The sequence below is a fragment of the Delphinapterus leucas genome, chromosome X, assembly GCF_059928025.1.
Source record: "Delphinapterus leucas isolate spDelLeu-1000000601 "Yukka" chromosome X, BTC_Dleu_Yukka2, whole genome shotgun sequence".
Lineage (NCBI taxonomy): Eukaryota > Metazoa > Chordata > Mammalia > Artiodactyla > Monodontidae > Delphinapterus > Delphinapterus leucas.
This window is the reverse complement of record NC_143150.1, coordinates 30,435,215-30,458,702: the sequence shown is the minus strand read 5'-3', so window position 1 is coordinate 30,458,702 and position 23,488 is coordinate 30,435,215. Positions and strand designations below refer to the sequence as shown.

The window sequence follows — 23,488 nt, the reverse complement described above, 5'->3', positions numbered from 1 at the left end:
AACAAATAACAAGTGTTATTTGAGGATGTGGAGTAAGGAACCCTCTTGCACTGTTGGTGGGGTTGTAAATTGATACAGCTACTATGGAAGACAGTATGGAGATTCCTCAAAAAATTAAAAATATAACTGCTATATGATTCAGCAATCCTACCTCTGGATATATATTTGAAGAAAGTGAAATCACTATCTGGAAGAGATTTCTGCACCCCCATGTTCATTGCAGCATTATTCAAAATAACCAAGACATGAAAACCACCTAAGTGTCCATTGACAGATGAATGGACAAAGAAAATGTGATACACACACACATGCACACACGAATATTATTTAGCCATAAAAAGAAGGAAATCCTTCCATTTATGACAATATGAATGGACCTTGAGGGCATTATGCTAAGTGAAATAAATCAGATAGTGAAAGGCAAATACTGTATGATCTCACTTATATGTAGAATCTAAAAAAGCCAAACTCATAGAAACAGAGAGTAGAATGGTGGTTGCCAGGGACTGGGGACTGGGGGAAATGGGGAGATGTTAGTCAAAGCCTACAAACTTTCCATTATAAGACGAGTAAATTCTGGCTATCTAAGGTAAGCCATGGTGACTGTTGTTAACAATATTGTATTATATACTTGAAGGTTGCTAAGAGAATAGATCTTAAATGTTCTGAGAGAAAGTGATAGTTATGTGATGTGATGAAGGTGTTAACTAACTTTATCGTACTAATCATTTCACAGCATATACATGTGTCAAATCATCATGTTGAACACCTTAAATTTATGCAATGTTATGTGTCAATTGTATCTCAATAAAGCTGGAGGAAAAAAAGGAAAGTGGAGGGCCATAGTGAGAGAATAGTGGTGGAGCTTTGTGGAGGTGGGTTAGGAGAGGTGAGGGAAGGTTTAGGTAGTTTTTTTTTTTTTTATTGTGAACCTGGAAGGACAAGGAAAAGAATCCAGGACTAGAATTTTCCTGGAGGCACTGCCTAGCCAAGCCTCCTGGAATAAGGTCTGAGGTAAGAGTTGCCAACAAACAAACAAACACCCAAAACAAAAACCCACAAAAACTTTTAATTTGTCTTCTCTCTACCTATAGCAAAGCCCAACCTCTACTCCGAAACACAGTCCCACCGCTCCATCCGGTGGCAGTCTTGAGGTAGTGCACTGAGAATGTCTGCCAGAGCTACCCAGACTGCATCAGTACCTCGACATGTCAGGGAGGAGTGGCCATGTTATTATCTTTTAACCCTCAAGGGATTCTAATGTGCTGCTGTATTTGAGAATGGCTGGCCAAATGTGCATTTTCCCCTGACACAGAGACTTTTTCTGGTGCCAATCAGGATGGCAGGCAGCACCTGAGCAAGGTGCTAACCTGGGCAAGGTGCTAACCTAGGTCGTCGCTTTGTTTTTTACATTCTCTCCCCAGGAGTTTCACTCTTTCTCATCAATTGCCATTTCTCAGTAAGGGATTGTGTATTAGGTGCTGGGAATACGGCACTGCACAAGACAAACAAGGCCTCTGTCTCATGGAGCTTACAGTGAGGAAGACAAGCAAATCTGTACTTACAGATGGTGATAAGTTCTATGAAGGAAATGGACATGGTGTTGAGATGGAAAATGACTGAGGTGAGAGAAGACTCCTTCGAGGAAGTGATATTGAACTGAGACTTGGAGAATAAGAAGTCAGTTATACCCTGAATAGCCAAAGCAATCTTGAGAAAAAAGAACAAAGCTAGAGGTGTCATGCTCCCTGACTTCAGACTATACTACAAAGTTACAGTAATCAAAACAGCATGGTACTGGCACAAAAACAGACACATAGATCAATGGAACAGGATAGAGAGCCCAGAAATAAACCCACACACTTATGGTCAATAATCTACAACAAAGGAGACAAGAATACACAGTGGAGAAAAAATAGTCTCTTCAACAAGTGATTCTGGGAAAACTGGACAGCTACATGTAAAAAAATGAAATTAGAACATTTCTTCACACCACATACAGAAATAAACTCAAAATGGCTTAAAGATTTAAATGCAAGACCTGAAACCATAAAACTCCCAAAAGATAACATAGGCAGAACTCTCTTTGACATAAATCATAACAATATTCTTTTGAATCTGTCTCATAAGGCAAAGGAAACAAAAGCAAAAATAAACAAATGGGACCTAATTAAACTTAAAAGCTTTTGCAAAGCAAAGGAAACCATCAACAAAATGAAGAGACAACTTACTGCATAGGAGAAAATATTTGCAAATGATATGACTGATAAGGGGTTAACATCCAAAATATATAAACAGCTCATACAACTTATTATCAAAAAAGCAAACAACCTGATTTAAAAAATGGACAGAACTTTTGCAGCGACATGGATGGACCTAGAGAATATCATACCAAGTGAAGTAAGTCATAGGCAAATATTATATCGCTTACATGTGGAATATAAAACATAATACAAATTAATCTGTATACAAAACAGAAACAGACTCACAGACATAGAAAACAAACTTACGGTTACCAAAGGGGAAAGGAGGGGAGGGATAAATTAGGAATATGGGAATAATAAATACAAGCTACTATACATAAAATACATAGGGAACAAGGATTTAATGTATAGCACAGGGAACTATATTCAATACCTTGTAATAACCCATAATGGAAAAATATATATATATAAATTATTCACCTTGCTGTACACCTGAAACTAACAAAATATTGTAAATCAACTATATTTCAATTAAAAAAACAACAAAAAATAGGCAGAAGACCTGAATGGACATTTTTCCAAAGAAGACATACAGATGGCTAGCAGGCACATGAAAAGATGCTCAACATCACTAATTATTAGAGAAATGACAATCAAAACCACAATGTGATCTTACCTCACACCTGTCAGAATGGCCATCACCAAAAGAACACAAATAACAAATGTTGTCAAGCATATGGAGAAAAGGGAACCCTCGTACACTGTTAGTGGGAGTGTAAATTGGTGCAGCCACTGTGGAAAACAGTATGGGGGTTTCTCAAAATCTGAAAATAGAGCTACTATATGATCCAGTAATCCCACTCCTGGGTGTGTACCCGGAAAAGACGAAAACTCTAATTTGAAAAGATACATGCACCCCAATGTTCATAGCAGCCTTATTTACAATAGCCAAGATATGGAAGCAACCTAAGTACCCAATAACAGATGAAAGGATAAAGAAGATGTGGTATATATATACAATGGAATATTACTCAGCCATGAAAAGGAATGAAATTCTGCCATTTGCAACAACATAGGTGGACCTAGAGAGTATTATGCTTAGTGAAATAAATCAGACAGAGAAAGATAAATACTGTTATTGCTTATATGTAGAATCTGAAAATAAACAAATGTATATAACAAAACAAAAACAGACTCAGATATAGAAAACAAAATAGTGAGGGAAGTGGGGACGGGCAAGATAGGGGTAGGAGATTAAGAGATACAAAATACTATGTATAAAATAAATAAGAGACAAGGATATATTGTACAGCACAAGAAAATATAGCCATTATTGTGTAATAAATTTAAATGGAGTATAATCTATAAAAATATTGAATCACTTTGTTGTGCACCTGAAATAATATAATATTGTAAATCAACTATACTTTAGTTAACAAAAAAGAAGTCAACTATAGGAAGAGTTGAAGCAGGGCTTCTGCCAGCCCATAGAGTGCCTTTGTTCCAAAAGAAAAATTAACTCTTCTCTGAACACACATAGCCCTGCTGACTTGTGCTAAGTGCTCACTGTCACTTTGAGGTCAAGAGATAAAGCACTTTCTCTAGGGAGTTACAGTCCCACACCATGGCGTACAGCTTGGACAGTAGATTGTGGGCTAGGTTTCAGCTCACTCTACACCTCAGCTGGGTACCCTTGTGTAGAGAACAACACGCACAGGCTTAGATGGGAGTGGGGAGTGAGGACCCAGCTTCAACTCTTCCCATGGCTAACTTCAAGCAGATGGAACTGCATGTGCAGGAAAGAACTTCATGTGTTCTAGAAACTATGAGACCAGTGGCAGGCAGAGGCCAGATCACACAGGTTCTTATAAGGTAGAATAAGGAGTTTGTATGTTATTTAATCCATGAGTAGTGAAGGTTTTTAAGTAGAAGGAGTGAAAGAATCTGAGTTATATTTTAAGAAAATCGATCTGGTTGCTGTGCAGAGGATCTACTGGAGGGGCAAGACCCCTCCAGTATTAGCACCCCAAATTCCACCTCTCACCTTAATTCCCCTTTGCCATGCAACCTAACATATTCATAGAGTTCCAGGGATAGGAGGTTATTGAGTAGTCAGATCAGAGATGGTGATGGTTTGGATTAGGACAGTAGCAGTTGAAGAGGTGAGAAATGGACAGATTTAAGAGATATTTTGGATGTAAGTTGTGTAAAGGAATTAATGAAGGATAGCAGGATTTTGACTAGAGCCACTGGGTGGGAAGAAGTGCTGTTTCCTAGGATGGAGAAGACAGGAGGAAGCACAAATTGGGAGAAGGAGCAAACCAAGAATTCCATTTTGTTACAATAGCCAAGATACGGAAACAACCTAAATGTCCATTGATGGATGAACGGATAAAGAAGATGTGGTATCGGGACTTCCCTGGTGGAGCAGTGGATAAGACTCCATGCTCCCAATGCAGAGGGCCTGGGTTCAATCCCTGGTCAGAGAACTAGATCCCACATGCATACTACAACTAAGAGTTCTCATGCCACAACTAAGGAGCCTGCCTGCCGCAACTAAGACCTGGTGCAGCCAAATTAAAAAAAAAAAAAAAGAAGAAGAGTGGTATATACATGTAATGGAATATTACTCAACCATAAAAAATGAAATCTTGCCATTTGCAACAACATTAATGGACCCTGAGGGCACTTTGCTAAGTGAAATAAGTAAGACTGAGAAAGACAAATGCCATACGATCTCACTGATATGTGGAATCCAAATTTAAAATAAAACAAGCTCATAGATACAGAGAAGAGATTGGTGGTTGCCAGGGGCAGGGGAATGGTAGGTGGGTGAAATGAGTGAAACAGGTTAAAAGGTGCAAACTTCCAGTTATAAAATAAATAAGTCACGGGGATGTAATGTACAGTACGGCGACTATAGTTAATAATACTGTATTGCATATGTGACAGTTGCTAAGAGGTAATCTTAAAAGTTCTCATCACAAGAAAAAAAAATCTGTAACTATGTATGGTGATTAATGTTAACTAGACTTATTGTGGTGATCATTTCACAATATACACAAATCATTATGTTGTACACCTGAAACTAATATAATGTTATGTGTCAATTATACCTCAATTTTTAAAAAAGAATTCCATTTTAGCCATTTCAGGTTAAAGATATATGTGTAAGATAGTCAAGTGGAGATGTCAAGTAGAGTTTGTTATGACACTGTAGCTCAGAGGAGAAATTTGGGTCAGATATATCAATTTGGAAATTATCATCATTTGGGCTATTTTTCAGGCCATGAAAAAGGATCAAGTCACTTAGGGAAAGAAAATGCAAAGAGGTAAGTCTCAGAACAGAACCCAGAGAAACTCCAGTTTGAGGGAATCAGGTAGACAGTGACCAAAGTGGGGAAAAAAAAAACCCCAGGAGACTTGTGCCAAAAGGCGACTATTTCAAGAATTGTGTGGACAGCTGTGGCTGAAGGATCAAGAAAGATAAGAATTAGAAAAGTGATCCATGACTTTGACCATATGGTGGTCATTGAGGATCATAATAAGAACAAGAGGACCAGACTGGAAAAATAAGAGTGTGGGATGCTTGAAGTTGAGATTTTTGGAAGTAATGTCGATTTTCATTAAGAAAGGCCTGGGACCCTGGGCGTGGCACTGGGAGTAGATGACAAATCACTGGAAATGAGGAAGCTAAGAACAGAGAGGCTTGGGTGTTGAATGGTGAAGTTGTCAAGGATTTGAGATGGAGAGGAAGCGTAGTGAGGTTGCCAGGCAGTCTTGAGTGTGCTTGTGATCACAAATTTGTGGCCCAACCAGTCAGGCAATTTTTAATATTTTCAGCTGCTTCAGTATAGACAAAGAACCATGTGGTTCAAGTAGGCTTGGGGTTTTGCCTAGTGGATATGATAGGCAGCTAAGAGGAGAAAGGAAGTGGACTGACTTTAACAAGGGAGTGTGTATTGGTTTCCTATTGCTGCTGTAATAAATTATCACAAACTTAGTGGCTTAAAACAATACAGGTTTATTATCCTACACTTTTGAAGGTCAGAAGTCCAAAATGTGTTTTACAGGGCTAAAATCAAGGTGTCAGCAGATCTGCATTCCTTCAGGAGACTCTGGGGGAGAACCTTTTCTAGCTTCTAGAGGCTCCCTGCATTCGTTTGCTTATAGCCCCGTCCTCCATCTTAAAAGCAAGCAACGTTGGGCTGAGTCTTTCTCATGCTGCCATCTCTCCAGTTTTCTCTTCTAATGCCCTCTTCCACTTTTAGGGAACCTTGTGATTGCTCTGGGCTTGTCGGCATAAACCAGGATAATCTCCTTATCCTAAGGTCAGCTGATTAGCAATGCTAATTCCATTTTAACCTTATTTTCCCTTTGCCATATAACCTAAAGTATTCACAGGATTTCAGGGATTAGGTTGTGGACATCCTTGGCGGAGGGGTGGATCATCATTCTCCCTACTACAGAGTGATTATAACAATGTTAATGGACGGACTCTACACCGGGTAAAGGAAGCAAATGGAGAAAACGATGGGCAGATGAAGAGTAAAAAAGTGGTGGAATCAATGAATTGGAGAAGTAATCTGAAGGGATTGAAGAACTGTAGCACTAGAGTAGAAATTTTCAAAATGGAGCAGTTTCTGGTGATGAAAAAGGCTCGTGTAGGATCATATCACAGAGGTGAGTATCTGATGTAAAGTTGTAGAAAAGACCAGCTAAAGCAGTCATGGCTACCATATGACCCAGCAATCCCACTACTGGGCATATACCCAGAGAAAACCATAATTCAAAGAGACACATGTATCCCAATGTAATATTCATTACAGCACTGTTTACAATAGCCAGGACATGGAAGCAACCTAAGTGTCCATCAACAGATGAATGGATAAAGAAGATGTGGCACATATATACAGTGGAATATTACTCTGCCATAAAAAGGAATGAAACTGTGTCCTTTGCAGAGACATGGATGGACCTAGAGACTGTCATACAGTGTAAAGTAAGTCAGAAAGAGAAAAGCAAGTGTCATATATTCATGCATATGTGTGGAATCTAGAAAAATGGTACAGATGATCTTATTTGCAAAGCAGAAATAGAGACACATATGCAGAGAACAAACGTATGGACACCATACGGGGGTGGGGTGAACTGGGAGATTGGGATTGAGATACATACACTATTATGTATAAAATAGGTAACTAATGAGAACCTACTGTATAGCACAGGGAACTCTACTCAGTGCTCTGTGGTGACCTAAACGGGAAGGAAATCCAATAAAGAGGGGATATATGTATACGTATGGCTGATTCACTTCGCCGTTCAGTAGAAACTAACACAACATTGTAAAGTAACTATACTCCAATAATAAAAACAAAAAGCAGTCATGGGATCTTGATGAGCTAGAGGGCGGATTCACGATGGTGCTTGCTGGCACTGGTGTCCACACAGTGGATGGAGCTCCCGGGAATGGCTGTCACCAGTGTCTGTGTTCCCAGGGTGAACTGCAGTTGTTTCCTGCCTCTCCAGGACACTCTCAAAGATCAGCAGAGTTGTAGAATTACAAATTAAAGAACGCACCTCAGAGACCAAGGAGCAGCTGACGCATTTCGGAGTTGTTTTGCAGAAACCAGACCCCACCCAGACGGAGGGTGCTGAGCAGTGAGCACACAGTCCCCAGATGGGCTGGGGCCTGAAGACTGGTATGTTAACCCCTGTAGCCTCACCTTGTTACCTCACCACCCACCAATCAGAGAACTGTGCACGAGCTGATCACATTCCCAGTGACCCTCTCCCTCACCTTGCATTTAAAACCCCTTCCCTGAAAGCCATCAGGGAGTTCAGGTCTTTTGAGCATTAGCCAACCCTTACCCTTCTTTTCTTGGTACCTTGCAATAAATGCTGTACTTGCCTTCACCCCACACTCATAAAAAAGAAGTAATGGAAGTGAAAGTCTAGGGTGTGGGATGGGTGATCCAAGTGGATGTTAAAGTCACCAAGAATGATGAATGGGCTTCAGATTGGGGAGGACAGCTGAGCCTTGAGGAAAAAATATAAACCCCACAAGCTAGGGGAGCCTGTGAGTGAAAAGGGGCCTTTGTCGGTGCCAGCTCAGCCGGGACCAGGATCCGGCAGGGCTGCAGCTCCTGCCCAACAGGAGGGATGGAGCCCTGATACTCCACGCCACGCCCAGGGGCTGGGCTCCGGGTCACAGGCCTGTGCAGTGACCCCCTTGGGATGTGCAAGCAAGGTCAAGTCCTGAGACCCCGGCACTCCTGCCGGTCCCCTGCCCCTCCCGTGGCTTCCACGAACAGCAGGAGGGGCTGGGCCTGAGGACCCTGTGCTCTTCACCCCAGGGCTTTGGCTCCTGTAGGCAGATGGCACCCCTGTGTGGGTGCTTCTCTTTGGTGAGCACCCAAAGCCCGGTCTGGCTGTGACACGGCGGTCTAGGAGGCCAGGGACAGGATGAGTCACTCCCTGTGTGTGTGTGGGGGGGGGCGAGGCCTCACCGGGGGTGGGGCGGCGCAGTCCCTCCTTGTGTCCGCCATCACAGCACCACAGCATCACAGGCGGCCGTGGGAGTGGAAACCTCCCGGGAGGCCCTGCAGAGGAGCCAAAGAGACAGGAAGAGGATGGGGAGGCCCTCTGTAGACAGGCCCTGGGCAGGTAGAAGAGAAGCGCCACTGATGGTGAGAAGAGGCATTCCAAAGCCCTCGTGATTCAGTCAACAAACACCTACCTGTGCAGACACCATGGGGGTCACAAACTTGAAGAAGATCTGGACCGTCCCCCTGAAGGGCCTGTGCTTTTCTAGGGGAGCCAAACAATGTCCACACATCTCAGTGCAACCAGGAGAGCCTGTGGGGGGAGCAGGGGCAGCAGATGCAGAAGAGAAGGCTTCCCGGAGGCGGTGAGCTGGGGGCCGGGCTGTAAAGGAGAGCTCTGGACTGGTCTTCAGGGAGTGTGCCCTGCCATGCCCGGCAGGAAGTGAAAACCTCTTCCAGCTGTTGTGGCCTTGGGTCCCTCCCCTGTCCCCCCTGACCCTGATGATGGATCTGCAAAGGGAAAAGACGTGGTCACTTCTGTTGACTAACAAGGGATAGGGTGGGGAAAGAGAGCACCTTTCCTTAAGGAAATTTGAAATCCTGGATTGTGCCAACTTCCTGACTTGGAGAAGATCAGAAGTTATGGGTGGATGGCTGGAGACGGACGGCAGGCAGCAACTGAACACCAGTGATAGGGAGTGGGACGTCCTGGGTGGGTTTGCACCCCTGGGCGGGCTCAGGCAGATGACTGAGGCCCTGGAGACTGACCCATGGACTTCTGGGCTACGTACTTGCCATGAAGAGAGTCCCAATATGAGAGCTGGGAGGAGACTCTCCCTCCGTTTTGCTTTAGGTATTTCCCGAAGGCACACTCGCTCAGCATTTTCTTGTCTTCTTTGTTTGCTGGTGCCAATTAGTTCTCACTCCCAGGGACTTGGACCCAACTCCAACCTCCTAGGGAGATAGCTTGCTGCCGCTGCAAAAGCACCATCTCCTCCAGGGTCCTCTTCACTCCTGTCATTTCATAGCTATAGTTTTTCATTGGCAACACCTTGCTCCATGACAATAGCTTTCTCCATGGCAAGCCCAGTGCCCAGTCCCACCTCCCTTCACAAAGAAGAGGCTCTAGGTGCACACTTTGTTACCAGAGACTTCATGATTGACAGCAGACATCATGTTGTGTTTCGGCCCTGCTGAGAAGTAGAGGAGACAACTGGAGAGGATGTGATTGAGTATAAATATCAATAGAATCTTGGCAAATGTATCGAAACACCAACACTGTGTGCAGCTGGGAGGGCCCAGCTTCCAGAGGTCTCAGCCAACCCCTCCAAGAAGGGCCCAGGAATGATGGTGGGGGAGACAGTAAGATGGGGACTGTGGACAGTTCTGCCATCTTTGAGTTTCATGTGTCAAACAAGAACAGATGCAAACGACAGTTCCAATGGCGAGTGGCATTGGTACATTGAAAGTTACCCAATAAATTTGGTAGATGTGTAAATGCATGATTTAATGAATAAAACTGATAGGTTTGGGTAGGAGGTGAAAAGGATGGGAGGGCACTGAGCTAGGCAAGAGAGGAAGGGATTGGTGGCACAAACAGGAATATGTGCTTATATAGGAGGTAGAAGACTTTCTTAGTAATAATTTTAGTAGTAATAATTATTCGTAGTAATAATTATGGCCTCAATTTGCTTTCCAGGCCCATCTGCCACGCTGCCCATGCTGGAGCCATTTCATTCCCTGGACAGGTACACATACACACACATCTCTTCTACTATGCAGGCTGTTTTCTCTCCATGCAGAGACCTCCTTACCCTTTCCCTGCCATCCTTCACTGCTAGATAAACTCCCAGTGATCCTTCAAGGTCCAGGTGAAATGCCTCCCCTTGAGTACCTTCTCAGGCACCAGCCCACTCCCTTCCTTCCCCTGTCCCAGTTAATCGTTCTCTCTCCCATACTCCCATAGCACTTTGTGTTCATCCCTGTTTTAGCACTTGACACCTGTGTCATCATTGTCCAACTGTCTGCCTCTAGACCATGAACTAGAGCAAGTCATGAGACTTAGACATCTGTGAGTGAGGCCTCTCTAACACAACCCTGGGTATATAGGTGGGTACTCAGTACTTGCCTGGTGAATGATTGAATGGCTAGGATCTGTAGTGTATGTCCTATAACTTCATGGGTCAACAGACGGTATTAATATTGCTAGGCTGTTGCTGCTTATTTAAGGAGTCAATGCTGAATTGTTGTTTTTACATTGTTTTTCTGGGACTCTCTTCATATATGAGTTTTATGAAGGGCAGACCGCATTGGACTGGATTTTTCCTAACGAGTCCATAGAACTATTGCCGGCCTTCTTGTCTCTGATCATAAGAGGTAGAGAAACTTTCTGATGAACTGGAAGTGGTGAAGCAGTGTGCTCATTCATGAATGAAATATTTATCTTTGCCAGCTAGACTTATCGATAGTAAAATATCACAAAGAGAAATTGTAGAAACCACTATACAAAGGCCCACATGCCCCTCATGCTTTTCTACCAGTGGACAGTTATTACCAAGTATTTTGACAATGGTTTGTCTGAATTCCTTGAATGTTTTTGATTTAGCTGCTGTGTCTACTTCATATTGAGTGTCACAGAGACTTGACTCTGATGGTGTTAAGCTATGTAGCAACTTTTTGTTAAATTGGGGTGAGCAATAAGGGGCTTGAAGGTAGCTTGAACTCCAAATGAAAGATCACCTTTCATCGTATGGACAGAAGCACTGTTTTAGCATCATATCCTATACCGGTACTACTGTTCTTTATGTGTGAATTAGGACTCAGCTCTGAAATGATTAGTCACAGTAATCTTGGTCATTTCATAGCTGTTTTTCATTGGCAGCTTCCTAATGAGCTCGTCCTTGGGGTGCCAAGTGGCAGAGCTATGGGACTTCTTGAACAGATATGAGAGGTATAGTCAGATAGTCAATTAGCATTTTTATTTACTTTGGGAGAGATTTGAGTTCCAAGACCTGCCTGAGATTTTCCTGGTAGTACTTGCACTGTCTAACAAACATGTCAAAATTTTCATACTTGTCATCCTAGGAATTTGGCAGTAACAGTATTGAGCAGACTAGGACTGAGGTGGGTGACTGCTGAGTTTAAAATGACTGACGAATTAGTAGCTATGAACAGTCTGCATGGAACTACTCTGGGTCAAATATTTTTGAAGAAGTTGAAAAAACACTTAGTATAACCTGACGTGGAATCTGCTAAGATGTGTTACAACCGACGGTGTTAAAAAATACGTGTGGGGCTTCCCTGGTGGCGCAGTGGTTGAGAGACCGCCTGCCGATGCAGGGGACACGGGTTTGTGCCCCGGTCTGGGAGGATCCCACATGCCGCGGAGCGGCTGGGCCCGTGAGCCATGGCCGCTGAGCCTGCGCGTCCGGAGCCTGTGCTCCACAACGGGAGAGGCCACAACAGTGAGAGGCCCGTGTACCGCAAAAAAAAAAACAAACCCCAAAAAACCTAGCATTATCAAAAAGGCAAAGATATAGTATGAGGAAAAATAGATGTTTTACAGAGAAAACGCAAAACCAGCATATGATTGTACAATATCACATTATACCATCATCAGGAAAACCAAGCACCAAGGGTTTAAATTAGCTCTGGCACCTCACAGCCTCTCTGAATTTGTTTTTTGCATGAGGCAGCAACCTACTTGGGATTTAAAGGCACAGTTATGTCTAGGTCTGCATTTCTGTTTAAGCAAAGTAGCCCCAAGGTGACAGAGGCAGACACAGTGAAAGGTATACTAAGACACTTCTGGGTTTCCTGAGAAAATGAGCTAGGTACTGTCCAGGCATCCAAAGGAAGCTCTCCATTAGTGTTTAGTGTGTTTGGGGCTGGAACAGAGGGGAAGGACTTGGGGGGGAGTGGTTCACTGGGGAAGTGGGGGCTGTCCAGCCTAGTGACTGTTGAGGTGTGTGTGCCTCTAGGAATGAGGGCAGGGAAAGGCTGCTTCAATCACTTCAGGCTTCCCGTTAGCAGAAAGTCAGTTGTTCTGTGGCTTTGAGGGTGCAGTCCTGTCTTAGGTTAAAATCTTCTGAAACAGAGACTGCTGAGGGAAACGGACAAGAAACTGGGCTACTCGGAGGTTTCCACCTTAAGGTTGGAGCCAGGGCATAAGAAAGCTCTCTAGTGGCCCCAGACTTCCTTGTGGAAGGCTTCCCATCTGCCCCATTGAAAGCACAGCTTTTGGAATCTGCAGAATTTTGAATTTCAACAGGATCTTAAGTGCTTTAAAAATAGGATATGTATGAAGTGCAGTACACTTCTGAGCAACTAGAGAGGGTCACAGTGGCACTGGGGCAAAAGGTCAAACACTGATGGGCTAACGATCCAGAGAAGTATGATAATCCCCAAGGAATGTTATGCCCCATAGGAAGGTGCTCACTGCTGCCAGACTTGTGACACGTTGACATGGGGCACGTGGAAAGAGAGCTCTGTATAAGTTGCAGGTGTTGGGAACCCTCAGGGATACAAAGAAGGTGTTTCAAAGGGCAGTGGGCTGATTGGGGGAGTGGCTGTGCAACATTTTTCTTGGAGACCCAGAATTTTCACTTCTACCACCTCTTCTTAGGGGGCTTTGCAAAGTTTGGAGCAGTAACCAAAGAACTGAAGCATTTAACTAGGCTCATAAAGCCTAAAAGCCAGTCCTTGCACCAAATCATCTGGACATTTCCATTAGAATGAATTTATTTGATCAAAGGAAATGACCACCTCTTAGTTGCTACAACAAAATGTTTTAGCTTTCTCCCTTCTAAAGCACATTGTTCAAAGTTAAAGTTTTCTCAGTTTGACAGCAGTGCAAACATGTTACATAGTTTTTTTTTTTTACATCTTTATTGGAGTATAATTGCTTTACAATGGTGTGTTAGTTTCTGCTTTATAGCAAAGTGAATCAGTTATACATATGTTCCCATATCTCTTCCCTCTTGCGTCTCCCTCCCTCCCACCCTCCCTCCCTATCCCACCCCTCTAGGTGGTCACAAAGCACTGAGCTGATCTCCCTGTGCTATGCAGCTGCTTCCCACTAGCTATCTATTTTACGTTTGGTAGTGTATATATGTCCATGCCACTCTCTCACTTTGTCCCAACTTACCCTTCCCCCTCCCCGTGTCCTCAAGTCCATTCTCTACGTCTGTATCTTTATTCCTGCCCTGCCCCTAAGTTCTTCAGAACCTTTTTTTTTTTTTTTAGATCCCATATATATGTCTTAGCATACGGTATTTGTCTTTCTCTTTCTGACTTACTTCACTCTGTATGACAGACTCTAGGTCCATCCACCTCATTACAAATAGCTCAATTTCGTTTCTTTTTATGGCTGAGTAATATTCCATTGTATATATGTGCCACATCTTCTTTATCCATTCATCCGATGATGGACACTTAGGTTGTTTCCATCTCCGGGCTATTGTAAATACAGCTGCAATGAACATTTTGGTACATGACTCTTTTTGTATTATGGTTTTCTCAGGGTATATGCCCAGGAGTGGGATTGCTGGGTCATATGGTACTTCTATTTGTAGTTGTTTAGGAACCTCCATACTGTTCTCCATAGTGGCTGTATCAATTTACATTCCCACCAACAGTGCAAGAGTGTTCCCTTTTCTCCACACCCTCTCCAGCATTTATTGTTTCTAGATTTTTTGATGATGGCCATTCTGACTGGTGTGAGATGATATCTCATTGTAGTTTTGATTTGCATTTCCCTAATGATTAATGATGTTGAGCATTCTTTCACGTGTTTGTTGGCAATCTGTATATCTTCTTTGGAGAAATGTCTATTTAGGTCTTCTGCCCATTTTTGGATTGGGTTGTTTTTTTGTTGTTGTTATTGAGCTGCATGAGCTGCTTATAAATTTTGGAGATTAATCCTTTGTCAGTGGCTTCATTTGCAAATATTTTCTCCCATTCTGAGGGTTGTCTTTTGGTCTTGTTTATGGTTTCCTTCGCTGTGCAAAAGCTTTGAAGTTTCATTAGGTCCCATTTGTTTATTTTTGTTTTTATTTCCATTTCCCTAGGAGGTGGGTCAAAAAGGATCTTGCTGTGATTTATGTCATAGAGTGTTCTGCCTATGTTTTCCTCTAAGAGTTTGATAGTTTCTGGCCTTACATTTAGGTCTTTAATCCATTTTGAGCTTATTTTTGTGTATGGTGTTAGGGATTGTTCTAATCTCATACTTTTACATGTACCTGTCCAGTTTTCCCAGCACCACTTATTGAAGAGGCTGTCCTTTCTCCACTGTGCATTCCTGGCTCCTTTATCAAAGATGAGGTGACCATATGTGCTTGGGTTTATCTCTGGGCTTTCTATCCTGTTCCATTGATCTATCTTTCTGTTTTACATTTTACATAGTTTTTATAGAGGAAAAGCTGGGTTTTCAGATGCTGGCAGTGACTGTACTGAAGGTTAGGCATTCATGGCATCTGTTTCATTCAAATAATTATTAGCTTTAATTCCCCTTTTAAGGCTCTTATGTGTAATAAAAATGGTTACAGTAAATAATTCACTACGTGACATTAATACAGCTATTGGCAATTATCATTTAAAATGCTGATACTCCACCCAGGAGCTATTTATTGCATGGTTTTTGCTACACGGCTCCATGCTTTGGCTTTCTTCTTGGCCAGGGAGAACCAGACTGGCTCAGCTGGCTCAGCCGGCTCAGCCGGCTGTTGTAGCGTGGCTGGGAGAGTTGAAGACCTTCTGGTTTCTTTTTCCGTAGAAGGTACTTGAAATATCTTCTCATCTTCAAATCCTACTGGAACCATAGCAAATAACACACAAGCAGTTAAGAAGCCCCAGAGATACTGAAGTATGTTTATGGGATGCAGTAAAAATTTTCCTCCTTTCAGGTTTCCTCTGGCTTCTAAAAGTCAGTGCATGGGCAATGCCATAGGGTGGTATGTGAAAAGGGTAACATCAATATGGCTAGAGCCACAGGGGCCTGACATGGGAAGGCCTGAGAGAAAATGCCTACAGCTATAAATGCCAATCTCTGGGTGGTTATTATTGGATCGTCTTACACCTTTGAACTGAGATCAGAGAGGAAACATGTTGTATGGTATCTGTTCAGTTTTTAAAATTTCATATTAGGTGATATTGTTTTTGTTTTGCCAATCCACTATGCTGTATGAAATGATTGTTGATGACTCAGTAGATACACCCAGTAAAAGTCTATATGCTAAATAACATTATATCAACTACTCCTACCTAGCAGCCTACTTCACTATTCCCCAGTTCTACTCCTTCCCTCATCCTGCTTTACGGTTGATTGACTTAGTGGCTTAGACTCAACCAGTGGTTCTCAACCCTGGCCACACATTAGAACCCCCTAGGGCTCTTTTTAAAAATACAAATGCACATGCTACTTCCTGAACTAATTGAATTAGAATCTCTAGCAATGGATCCAGGGCCATCTGTAATTTTTAAAAAGTACATCAGGTGATCCTAATGCACAGTGAGAGTTGGATTACTGTGCCCATGAGACTATTCACAGCTATAAGCAGGTCAAGTGCTGCTGTATCATGGCCAGATGGTGGGTTCCTAACTCCTAGTTTAATTTCTTCATGAGGCGGACTGAGGCAGAGAACAAAGATGACTCAATATAAATCTGTCCTCCCCTCCCCCTGCTCCTTCTGAAAAAAAAATCCCCCGGCACATGACTCTACTGATGAGACCCCATTCTATTCTATCACAGCACAGTGTTTGTTTCAGCTTTCAACATTTCCCCGCCTCTCATACCTCTGCTCAGAATACAGAGGGGCTGAAACAAGCCTTTTAAATAGTTAAAGAACAATTCAATACCATTGGGCATTTATAGTGGATTACTTTCCACAGTTTCCCTGGGAATGTAGAAGGTGAGAAAATACCGTTTTGCTATGGACTAGAAAGTGGCTTGGTTCCTTCCTCTTGAATACCAGCCACAGGAAAGTTCTAGTGAGTGATCACAATTTTGTTCCGATACAGCTTCCTCGATGGGGTAAAAGACTGGAAGACCCTCTGAAAATTATACATTGGACTGACTTATAGTAGTCATAATAATTGGATTTTCCTAAAACAAGCTAATATCTGTATCTAATGGAAGAAGCATGAGAGAATCATAAGCTGATTTGGGGGAAGAGACATGTATTGTCTGAAATTGCAAAAGTTTCACAACCTCTGCCAGGGCTATTTTGGGAGTGGGGGGCTGGGGTGTGTTTTTTACCTGCTTTGGTAGACTTCGGTGGCTTCGGTGCCATCTTCTCCTGTCTGTTGACATCAGAAGTGAAAACCCTCCTCTGTTGGTTTTCATCTGCAAGGCCAGTTCTCTTTAATACAAAAATGAAAACAGAAAGCTTGTAAGTCCTGACATGAAAACAGCAAATTACTTATTCAGATCACAAGGTGCAAGTCCTGACCTGGGTATTATAAGTTCAACATTAATCAAAAGGAAAGAGAGAGATAAGGAAAGAAACAGCACAGAAAGCACCTTGGTTCAGAATTTAGGTTCACAAAATCTAAGCTGGCTCAACTTTATCACCTTTCTGAGCTGGGAGAAAAGGCTGTCTAATCATACAAACAGTGTAAACAGGTTAACAAGAGAATTATGTAACTTGACAACAACGTTTTCTCTAGGACTTTACCAGCACTTAACAGAAAGCTAACAGAAGTGCAGTGGTCACAAACAAATCTTATCAGTTAACTGACTTGAGTTCCATAGATTTCTATGGAACAAAACCTATTTACATCTGATGTGCGCTCCTTGCATTACAAAGTGATATAACAATAGGTCTTTTCAAAATTGTACAGTTTAAGCTTTTCAAATTAACCTCTCCACAACTGGTCTAAATTAATTAGTTCATATACCCTAGTGTATTTCCCTCTGACAAAGCTTTAACCAAGGTGGACTTTGCCCCCTGTATGACCCTGCTCCCTTAAAAATACTAATAATGAAATGAAAAGATCTTTAAAGCAAAGAGTTAAACAGATTTTCACATGATCCCACAACAAATTCAGTAAGCACCTAAAAAAGTATAGGAACTTAGACATCTCGATATGTAAATTTCATTGAGTTTTCTTGAGTCAGTTTTATGTAGTTTTGACAAGAGGGGTTCTCATTCTAAAACTTCCAAAGACATTGAAAATGGGACATTGGAAGCAAGACATCATCCCAGCATGCCTGATCCACGTGTGGTACCATTAGCCTAGTTCATCACATAACTCCTCTTTTAACCTACAGGGAGATGCCAGACCAAACCAAATCAATATATGGAAACCCAAACACCAAACACTACCTTTATTTACATGAAGTTAAATCATTATGTACTGATATGGAAAGGTGCCCAGAAATAAAATAAGTGAAAAATAATATGTATAGTTTAATTCCATTTATATTTTCTTAAATACATATACATATTTATAGGCCTAAAATATCTGTAAGAATAGTTACTCAACTCTCACCCCAGTGGTGACCTTTGGGGATTTTTAATAACTACTTATTTCTCAACCAATTTCATGGAATCCTGCTCTAGAATATTTAGGACAGGATTTGATTTACAGAATCTTATCGTATTCATTACTTTTCACAAATGCTTTAAGAACATAAAGTGGAGCACATTTCTATGAGTACAAAGCAAGTCTTTTCCCCCAAAGAGTTCCCTTCCCTTGCCTAATACATCCAAAGAGCTGGGGAGCTGCACGTCTGGGAAAGTTCCCAATGTAAGCTTAATCAGTTGGCTCCAGCACCCTTTTGGAGTGTTTTGTGGGCTGTTCCAGGTCCTACCCCATATCTAGGCTCCTTAGTCTCAGCCTTGGCTCCAGCTCTATTCTTGGTTTCTGGCTCTTTCACAGGAATGTTGGCCTGGAGACTCCCCTGCCTCTGGTTTATCATGGTTATCCAAGCTGGCTCTGAGGTGGCATGATCTGACTGTCGACCAGGGGCTTTTCCTGAGAAAGGAATGAAAGAAGTTAGAACTAAAGTGAGGCAGGGGCTTCCCTGGTGGCGCAGTGGTTGAGAATCCGCCTGCCAATGCAGGGGACACGGGTTTGAGCCCTGGTCTGGGAAGATCCCACATGCCGCGGAGCAACTAAGCCCATGCGCCACAACTACTGAGCCTGTGCTCCAGAGCTCGTGAGCCACAACAACTGAAGCCCACGTGCCACAACTACTGAAGTCTGTGCTCTAGAGCCCGCGAACCACAACTACTGAAGCCCATGCGCCTAGAGCCCGTGCTCCGCAACAAGAGAAGCCACCGCAGTGATAAGCCCGCGCACCGCAACGAGGACCCCCCAACGCAGCCAAAAATAAATAAATTAAATAAATAAATTTATTTTTAAAATAAATAAATAAAGTGAGGCAGGCAGGGTCTTGAGACTGGCTGGGACCTACCCACAATAATGTCCCAAATGGGGATCCTTGTTAACTGCCAAATGAAAATAAAAAGATAACATATAGAGAAGGGTCCCCTTCTTTTGTGCCCTCCCCACAACTTGGCAAGGCAGGAGTTCCTTGAGTAGATAAGAAGCTGTACTTCAAAGTTTGCAAACCATCCTCTTACTGGTCCCTTTGCCTCCCTTGTCCATCCCTCTTCCTATCCCCATTTCAGGGCAGGACGATGGTTGCCAGGTGGGCTGGGAAAATTCCTAGGAGGCCAGACGCTTAGGTCACTGATGTCATTTCTCTAACTCCAAGGAAAATCTTATTGCATTTGTTACTTCGTGGTCTCTAATGCAAATGTGTGGTTAAATGGATACGGTTATAGGCACGTACAAGACTGTGTGATGATGAGTCTGAAGGTACAAGGGCTTTGAGAGCCATAAATGCTCAAAAAATCACCTAGCTCTGGATTCTTAGACATTTCAGGTGAGTTAAGAAGCTGTGGAAGCACAAACATTTACACTAAATTAAGATTTCAAGCTGAGGGTCTGAACATAGTGCTCTGTTAATGAGCCGGCTTTCAAAATCTACATGGTGCTGAGGAGGCCATCCACGTAACGGTATTTTGAGAAAAGCATAAACTCCCATCTACATGTAAGGTGCACGGGGAAAGGGGGCTGGGGAGATGGTTATGTGTCCATTACAGAATGTGGACAAATGTCCAGAGGGGACCCCTTTGGGAAACAGAAGGAAGCTTGGTAAAATCTCTTTTCTCACCCTTATACTTCTGTGAGGAAGAGGTTTTTCTCAGTTGGACTCCAAAAATGTTTTCAACAACAGCCCGATTGGTGTATAAATTTGAATGTCTGTTACCTTGATCACCACTCTCAAGAACTTCCTCCTTAGAGTAGGTGCCCCAAGAAGTGGATGTTTGCCAGACGGGAGCATCGGTGAACTTCACAGTTTTGGTAGCAGGAATCGGGACGTTCTTACTGAGGTCTTCAGAGCCTTGGCTGTGTTTCTTGGTTTTGTTTGCAGAAGCTGGGTCTCTCGGTAGGGACCAGCAGCTAGGATCGCTCTCCAACATGCTTCCCTCAGCAGCAGCTCTCATGGGACTTGAAAAAACCTGTTGCTGGTGTTCAGGGGCTGCAGGAGACTGAAAAGGGTGTCTGGGAGGCAGGTGCTCCTCCGAGCCTCTCCACTCCACAGTTGCACTCACTGGGCCTGTTGAGAAAGTCTGTGGCTGAAATTCAGCCTCATCTTCGGCTTGGCCAGGGTGTCTGCAAGGCAGCTGCTCTTTAGAACTACTGCACTTTACAGGAGTGCTCTCTGAATGTGAGAAGACTTCCTGCAGGCCTTCAGGCCTCCCCAAGCACGGTGAAGGGCTTTTCGCAGGCAGCTGCTTCAAAAAAATGCCTCCCTCAGTATCGGTCCCCTCGTAGCCTGAGAAAACTTGGTGCTCGACTTTAGGCCTCGACAAGGATTTGGAAGGTTGATTTGAAGACAGAGGATCCACGTGGATTCCCTCCTCAGTAGAAGGGAGCTCTGAAAAGATATGCTGTACCATAAACTTCATGAACAACTGGAAAAGACGATTGGGAAGCACCGATTCCTTAGATATGCCTTCTTCAACTGCCATGCTCTCTAGACGTGAGGACATTTCCTCAACTTTAAACTTGTTAACCCACTGGGCAGGATATTTGGGAGGCAGTGACCTCCCAGGAATGCCCACCTCAACAGCAGCACCCTCATAACTCGACATTTGCTGGAGTTTAGGTCTCACAGTGGCCCGGGAATGTTTGGAAGGCAGCAGCTTGGTAGAAGCATCCCCTTCAATGTCGACACTCTCTGGACCTGCAGAGATTGGTTGTTTCACTACTGGTCTCCTCCGGGCCTGAGAAGTCACTCTGGGAGGCCGCGGCTCCATGGAAATGCCCCACTCCGCAGCAGTGCTCTCTGGACCTGCAGAGGCTTGTTGCTCGGATGTAGGGCCCACCCAGGACTGGAAAGGGTGCCTGGGAGGCACCTGCTGCACAGAAGCACCCCACACCCCAGGTACGTTCTTTGAAGCCCAGGAGACTTCTTTTTGGTCTTTGGGCCTCCCCGAAGTCTGGGAAGCGCATCTGGGAGCCAGCTGCTCGTCAGAACCGGTCATTTGCACAACAAAACCGGATTCTGCAAAGACTTCTTGGCCATCTTTGGACTTCCTCAAAGGCTGGAGAGAGTGCCTGGGAGCCCGCTGCTGCCCAAAGCCACTCCCCTCTTTGGAAGCACTCTCGTAACACGAAAAGACGGCTTCCACTTCTGGCTTCCCCAAGGCACGGGAAGAATATCTAGGAGCCCACCGCCTAGGAGCCTGCTGCTGCTCAGGACCGCTCACTTCCGCAGCTGAACTTTCTGATTCTGGGAAGACTTCTTGTTCATTTTTGTGCTTCTTGGAGGGCTGGAAAAGATATCCAAGAGCCAGTTGCTGCTCAGAACCACTGTCAGACTCTGAAGTACCCTCTGAGGCAATGGCTTCAGCTTTCAGCTCCCACGAGGATGGGGAAAGGCTTCTGGGAGGCAGCCTCTCTGCAGAAATACCTCCCTCTACCAAAGCTCTCAGCAAGCTATCTGAAGTGCTTGCTGAAGCGGTAAAGGCCTGGAGAACGCTTCCAGGAGACTTTTCTTTGTAGGTATCTTGAGCTGACTTCATTTTAAATTGGACATTTTTCAAATCAAAGCTGGACGCTTCTTCCTCTTCTGACTGGCTATCAGAAGGATCCATAAACACCTGACCCTCCAGTGCCACTGAGAAAATATCTCGGGTTGTAGAAGGGCTTCCCACCACGGGTAAAAGAGCGGCTCCGGCTTCTGTCTTCTCGGCTCCAGAAGCCCCATCTTCACGGGATGGTGACAGACCACTAACCATGGACTCTTCCATGTCTTCAGGTATGGGCTGTGATGCTGGTGCTTTTCTGCGTTCAAAATCTATACCGGCATTTCTCCTTTTCATGTCATCTTTATCTGAAAGCAGCTCCTGAGGAGTAGCGCTTTCTGTTCGTGCCGTCGGGGACTGCCCCATGACTTGCTTCTCCAAGAGCAGGTTCCAGGAACGGAAATCCCTGGCAGTCTTACTGGCAGGTGGGAACCAAGCTCCATTACCTAGGCCAAGTGCTCGACTGGATGCTTTAAAGCTTCTTCCTTTGGATTCATGCTCACTTGTTTCTGAAGTACTTGAGCCTCTCCTTCCACACTGTCTTCTGTATGCCGCTGGAAATGGGTAGCCCTGGCTCTCAGCGGCATCTCTGTTTGCAGCCTGATCTCTTGTCTTCTGTTCATAAATCCCAGTTTTGTTTCTCTGTTTCCAGCCTGAGGCACCTGTACCAAATAGAAGTAAGGAAAAAGAAAGATGTGTACTTTTGATTCTGTAAGATAAGAATACTCCTCCCTGGCCCAATGGGTACCTATTTGCTATTGAATTCCCTAGCATGGAGAAGTAGCTATTCAGAACACAGAGAACAACTTGGTCACTATTAGCCTTCTGTGGTGGGAAATTTTTAAATCAAAGTGAAATCCGGTTTTATGAACTGATTCCAAGGTTGGCACATCACCATTATATCAATACTCTGTTCCACCATTAGATGTGAGACACAGCAAAAGGCAATTTTTGAACTTGTAACAACGATTACCTTTTAGGAAACTGACTGGGGCAGGGTGAAGGGAAATTCTACTTCCTACTTAGTATTTCTATTTTCTACTTAATTTTTATATAATGTGCAGGTATTGCTTTATTTTTTAGAAAGGTGTCAACAGGGGTTATCTGGAAGGTAGGATTATGGCCCCCCATTTCTTCTTTCAACTCTCTTTATTAAAATAATCTGATGTAATATACATGCAAAGCCACTCTTGGAAAGCCTTAACAACTGCATCGGTCCACAGGCTTCAGGTCGAGCACAAGGCAGCAGTTCTACAGACTGCTCCTCTCCTCTCTAGTACCTTTATAAGGAACTTATTTTAATCCCCAGGTGGGAGGGCCCTCGGGGGCCTCACCTCCCTCATCACCCACTGGTCCCTAGCTCCATCTAGTGGTTTCACATCCAGCATACAGTGTTGAGCATGGGGTGCTGTACCCCAAACCACTCCCATGACATGGAAAACCAAAGTATCTGCCCCCATGGACACTGAATAAGTATTATCCTCTGTGTGTAAAAGTGACAGCTATTAAAAATAAATATGAAGGCTTCCCTGGTGGCGCAGTTGTTGAGAGTCCGCCTGCCGATGCAGGGGATGCGGGTTCGTGGCCCGGTCCGGGAAGATCCCACATGCCGCGGAGCTGCTGGGCCTGTGAGCCA

At 43.7% G+C, this 23,488-nt stretch overlaps 1 protein-coding gene across 1 annotated transcript in view; it reads right to left on the bottom strand.

Annotated features, from left to right (window-relative positions):
• Positions 1-14,836: 14,836 nt before the first annotated feature.
• The window catches only part of KIAA1210 (KIAA1210 ortholog), a gene marked incomplete at its 5' end in the record, with an annotated part of 34,051 nt that continues 25,399 nt past the window's right edge, over positions 14,837-23,488 (bottom strand). The window contains 4 exon segments of the mRNA XM_089904895.1: positions 14,837-15,554; positions 17,004-17,106; positions 18,561-18,911; positions 19,858-22,514. Of these exon segments, the coding sequence (XP_089761021.1) occupies positions 15,373-15,554; positions 17,004-17,106; positions 18,561-18,911; positions 19,858-22,514 (3,293 nt within the window).